At 43.2% G+C, this 5,710-nt stretch overlaps 1 protein-coding gene across 1 annotated transcript; it reads left to right on the forward strand.

Moving 5' to 3' along the window:
* The first annotated feature begins 645 nt into the window (after nt 1-645).
* Nucleotides 646-1,572, forward strand: LOC101961235 (AN1-type zinc finger protein 5). Its single transcript, XM_005342781.5, has 2 exons — nt 646-933; nt 998-1,572. Exons 1-2 carry the CDS (start codon nt 783-785, stop codon nt 1,486-1,488), a joined length of 642 nt encoding a protein of 213 aa, XP_005342838.1. The 5' UTR covers nt 646-782; the 3' UTR covers nt 1,489-1,572.
* Nucleotides 1,573-5,710: the final 4,138 nt, after the last annotated feature.

A 5,710-nucleotide genomic window follows, 5' to 3' on the forward strand; every position in this document is an offset into this window, starting at 1 on the left:
GATGCCTGACAAATGATGTAAGTACTAAAGTAAAAGATCCTGAAAGAGTGAAAGCTGGAAAAAATATAAGCAATAAAATAAAAACCTTTAACAGTAAATTATAAGTGAAAGCAACAAATGAATATATATTTATTGATAAAACATAATTGACTTCACTGATAAAAACTCTTGGGAACAGACAAATCTTTCATATAGAAGAGTTAAAAATAATGCAGGAGAATAGCATCGCCTCGGCCCGAGCGCCGTGCGAAGAGCTAGCGTCAGTCGGCCAGATGGCGAAGCTGTCTGCATCAGGACTTCGCGCTCTCTCCCTGCCGGGAGCCGCGCAGCTTCCCTGGCGGTGGCGGAAACGACGGAAAGCGCCTTCAGCGGACACTCACAACGCCCGGACCTCGCAACTTGAGCTCCACTCAACCCTTTCTCGGCCCACCCGGCCGCCCGTGGAGGCGTGAGGCAACAACGGGCGAGCTCCTAGAACAGCGTTAGCAGCAGCGGCCTCCGGTCCTCCCTCCGCCTCCTCCTCTGCACCCCCCCCTTCCCTCCTCCCACTTCCCGAGCTCCGGCGTGTCCCGGCCAAGCTCGGCGCTGCTGCAGGAACAAAGAAGGACCCCGTGGCGGCAGCGGCGCCACCACCTCCACCTGCGGCCCCGACCCGCTCCTGGCCGGTGGCGGCGGCTCCAGGCGCCTGGCTCGTCCTTCTCGGAGGCCTCGGCTCGGCCCTATCGCGCCGGCGTCGCGCGCGACCTCGACTTCTGCATTCCGGCCCCCGCAGGCAGAAAAATATGGCTCAGGAGACTAACCAGACCCCAGGGCCCATGCTGTGTAGTACAGGATGTGGCTTTTATGGAAATCCTAGGACAAATGGAATGTGTTCTGTTTGCTACAAAGAACATCTTCAGAGGCAACAGAATAGTGGCAGAATGAGCCCAATGGTTTGGATACTCAAGTGTAGGATTGCAGCAAAGTGAAAGTGCTTAAATCACTAACCTAATTAAATGAACAGCCAGTGGTTCCAACAGTCCTACCTCAGATTCTGCATCTGTACAGAGAGCAGAGGCTAGCTTAAACAACTCTGAAGGTGCTGCTGGCAGCACATCTGAAAAATCAAGAAATGTGCCTGTGGCTGCCTTGCCTGTAACTCAGCAATTGACAGAAATGAGCATTTCAAGAGAGGACAAAATAATTACCCCGAAAACAGAGGTGTCAGAGCCAGTTGTCACTCAGCCCAGTCCATCAGTTTCTCAGCCCAGTACTTCTCAAAGTGAAGAAAAAGCTCCTGAGTTACCCAAACCAAAGAAGAACAGATGTTTCATGTGTAGAAAGAAAGTTGGCCTTACAGGATTTTACTGCCGATGTGGGAATTTGTTTTGTGGACTTCACCGTTACTCTGACAAGCACAACTGTCCATATGATTACAAAGCAGAAGCTGCAGCAAAAATCAGAAACGAGAATCCAGTTGTTGTGGCTGAAAAAATCCAGAGAATATAAATTACTACTTGTGAAGAGACTGAAACTTTGTTTTTATTTTAATATATCATAGGAAAACATTAAAGAGCAGATGCATGGCCATTTTCCTTTAAAAAAAAAAAAGAATAGCATCGCCTCCTGCATGTGGAGCTTACTATCCTTGTCATTTTATGGGTGGGAAGATTCCAGTGACTTGATTGCAACAAATAGTGAAGGAATAAAGGAAAAGTATTACATTCCCAAAGGATAAACCTAGCACAAACTACCTTTACAATGGGTGGACTGTAGTGCTTCAAATATTTCAGTGACCATCAGATAACCTCATCATTCTGTGACAACAAGGCATTTCAAATCCATACTATTTCTTCCAAAATTATTTAATCAGTTCTCTTTATAGGTGATTAACAATGACCATTTTCATAAGCAGGAAACAAACCATAAGGATACTCTCTCCATCAGTGTTGAGTGCCTACCTTGCAGTGATTAAATGGAATAATTAGTTTTAATTTGTTTTTAATTAACAAATATTTATTGCACATGTTAATGGAATCAAGCATAAAATTTCCAAATGCATGATACAAAATGATTATATCTAGTTAGTTAGTTCTACTTTCATCCCTTGCCCTGCCACAGCACCCTTCCTACCCTCCAGAAATTACTATTGAGCTTTTATATTACTACTAAAAAATCAACTCTAGGGTGTAGGTGGCAAACATGGTAATAGAAAAAAGCTTTCTGCAGCCACAAAAAACATTTGCAGAAATGAGCTCTCCCCACATCTCAGACACCATAAATGTTAACACCTGGCTGAGTCTTCCTTTATTTCACTGTACACAATCAGAAAAATGATCTCCAGCTATTGCCTTCACTATGCTGACCATATTTTTTTCCATATATCTTTCATTTGACTTCAGTTCCCACCACATGACAGGGGTTCCACTGAGATCATCAGAAACCACTATGGCACCAAATTTCAAGGTGCCTTCTTTGTCACCCTGTAGTTCACTTTTTAGTGGTTTTTAGAACCAAAGTTTCTACCTTTCATTTTAAAATCATCTCTTCCAGAAATCCATGTCATTACATTTTCCTGGTTTTCTATCTCTTTAACTAGATGCCCTCACTCTCTGTCTCCTTCATATAATTTTCTTCACCAATGCTAAATATAGGGGTGTCCCCAGCTCAGAGAAATGCTCCCTGTACTTCTGTATCTTCACCCACACCCTGGGTCATGCTCAGTCTCATGGCAGTATTTTCCACATTCCCTTGATTTCCAAATATTCATTTTCTTCCCAGTCCTCTCCTCTCATGTTCAGACATGTTCTTGTGGATATCAAGGAGAAATCACAAACATCAACATAAAAGCCTTCTTCAAGACTAGCACTCTTTTCCCTGCCTCATGTGGTTTTTCTGCTCCATACAGGATTGGGTATCAGCCACTACCCTAGAGTGCTCAAGTCAAAAATTCAGCAATTGTCCTTGATCTTTTCAACATTACACTCACACCAATCCATCCCCCAAACCTGCTTATCTTAAAGACAATATTATAAACATATATGTGTGAAATAGGGACCCAGAGAGATACATGTATTCAAACTTATTGCTTTATAAATAGACAATTACATTAAATATTTGTACAATTACATTAAGTATTTATAAAATATATAATTATAAATAAATAAGTCATGTTAAACCACTTTTATTCCTATAACCAAGTCATGCCATAATTTTATATAATATATATAATATTGATGATCACATCCATGGGGACAAGTTCTGCTAAATGTTCACAAATCCTCCTCATATTGAGGGACTTAAAAGCTGCTTTTGCCAAAAAGCACTGAATATTCACTTAGATACCCAATGGACAACTACAAGTGAGATAACACTTGGCATCTCTTAGATATATTTATTCTATTTAATGGCTTATAATAATCACACTATATAAAAGAGAATGAAATACCTGCAATATTAGTAAGGACTCCTGAAACATCCCAGGCACAATGGGTGTAGGAAGAGGCCATGACTAAATTGAATCCCTTTTCCTACTTCTGAATAAATTTTGAAAAAAAAAATATATGTTCAGACACACACACACACACACACACACACACACACACATACACTGGGTAGTTATTGTAATACTCCCTTTCATAGCTGGATGATTAATTTCATACATACAATTAATAAAGGTTTGTACAAAAAAAGTTAAAAGCTGCTTGTAAAGCAAGTACTGAAGAGTTTTCTAAAATGTTTCTTAACCAAGCCAGCCAATAAATAGGCACATACTCTGGTGGAAGCTAGAAAAATGTCAAAAGTACACTTCTGGTGCCATCTAGTGTCTAATTAGGACTTAGCACTTCTAACAATGGGAAAGTACCCACATTAAGCAGAGCAGTAAGTACAAGTAGGGATGAGACAAGAATTCTTGAAACCTCAAAGAGGGGTGGGGAGATGAAACTGGAGAAGGAAGCAAGGAAGGGATCCTTAAGGAGGCCTTTATCTCACAGGTAGAAAAGGATTGGGGCAGCTAAATGACATGGTGAGGAGTGTGTTTTAGAATAATTGAGAAGGTAAAACATTTCCATGGATGGTAACATTAGATCAGATGCCTATAGGGGGTCAGTATTTCATGTCTCTAGTGCCTGAATTCTTGGGTCAGTCCAGGGGAATGGTAGCCCCACGAAAATGAGAGCAGAGATTCCTTGCTGTTTTGTTAATGTCTGTGTCCTCTCTGCCTAGGACAGAGCCTGGTAATATAGTTTTTTTTTAATGCAAGGAGTTATGTTTCCATATATAAAATTAAATGAAGGCTGCAGTTTTGCCTAGAGGTAGAGTGTTCATCTATTATGCATGAGGCATTAGGTTCAAGCCTCACCATCACATAAAAATAAAATAAATGTATTGTGTCCACCTATAACTAAAAAAGAAATGTTGAAAAGAAAATAAAATACTAAATGATAATACTGTCAAAATAGATCCCCTGCCCCACCCATTGCAAACTGCCTTTTAGAGAATCATGAACCTGGAGCTTGGCCTTACACCAGCCTGAGAGGCAGACATCACTTTATGTCCTACTTTACAGACGTAGGGAGTTTTCCAAAGTAGCACCTGGAAAGAGTCAAGGCCTCTTCCCTAATCAATGCTTTTTTTACATTGCCCAGGTGCTAGGAAACCTCTGCCTGTGAGTGAGTGAGTGAAGGGGACTGTGCGATCCAGATCAGGCTCCAACAAGTGTCGGCTGCATCACAGGCTTACCCTCTCTGGACTTCAGGGACTCAATATGTAAACAGCAGGCACCAAGAAAATTCTCTGTGGACACACCAGAAAAACTTATTGTTCCCCACAAAGTGTCTCAGGAGATATCCCGAGAACCCCTTCCAGAAACCCCATGGGACGCAACCAACCTGAAAATATAGAAAGTACACAGCATCCCATGAGAGGGAGGAAGATAGAAAGGCTGTGCCATGGCATCTTCAGCCTCCCTCCATTGCCTCAGTGGGTAAGAGGGGAAACTGAGGCCCCCAATGAAGCAGACCCTGATGTCATATTACTATCTCAGAGCCCAAAGACCCTGCTTCCCCTTTGGGTCCACAGTGACTCCTGACAGAATTACTGGATGCCTCTTCTGACTCCCTTTGCCTCCTGTGGATGCACCCACCATGCCCTCTGCTCCTGCACCACTGTGCCTCCTGGTTCCTAGGCTGTGCTCTCCTAAGTGGTCCTGGGTGGGGTGCTGCCTCCCACGTGCTTCCCCTGTCTTCTCCCCGCCCACTGTTCTTACAAGCTGGGCTCCACTCACTCAGCCTGACTCTGCCTCACCAGCTCTGCCCACTAGGTCCTCTCCATTTCTTTTCATAGACTCCACCCAGCATCCGGCCTCTTACCTGCACTGTTCTGCAGAGCCATGCCCACTCCACCCATTTGATCCTCTGCATTCTGTCCACGTAACTCATCCTCCAATGACATATTTAACACTCTGGGATTGCAGGTTTTTCCCTCTAGCCCTGGAACCTTTGCAGTCTGGCTTGGCCCAATTCCACCAACATCCACTAACATACCAAATGGCTCTGCTCTTCTTCATTAGCCATGGTTTTCCATCAAGTTCACTCCTACACCAGCCTCCCTGTCACCTGGCCTCTCCATAGCTCCTTGAAAACTCCATCTGAAATGAATGAAAAAAGATCTTGCAGAGATGCCCACGGTTGTGACACCACTGAGTCTAAGGGACAATTACCTTTGGGCT

The sequence above is a fragment of the Ictidomys tridecemlineatus genome, chromosome 16, assembly GCF_052094955.1.
Source record: "Ictidomys tridecemlineatus isolate mIctTri1 chromosome 16, mIctTri1.hap1, whole genome shotgun sequence".
Classification (NCBI taxonomy): Eukaryota; Metazoa; Chordata; class Mammalia; order Rodentia; family Sciuridae; genus Ictidomys; species Ictidomys tridecemlineatus.

Excerpts from the sequence above, each read along its gene's own strand:
- LOC101961235 (XM_005342781.5), top strand. The coding sequence starts at position 783 with ATGGCTCAGGAGACTAACCAGACCCCAGGGCCCATGCTGTGTAGTACA. Across the intron at positions 934-997 it reads TGGCAGAATGAGCCCAATGG|GAACAGCCAGTGGTTCCAAC; the intron begins TTTGGATACTCA and ends ACCTAATTAAAT.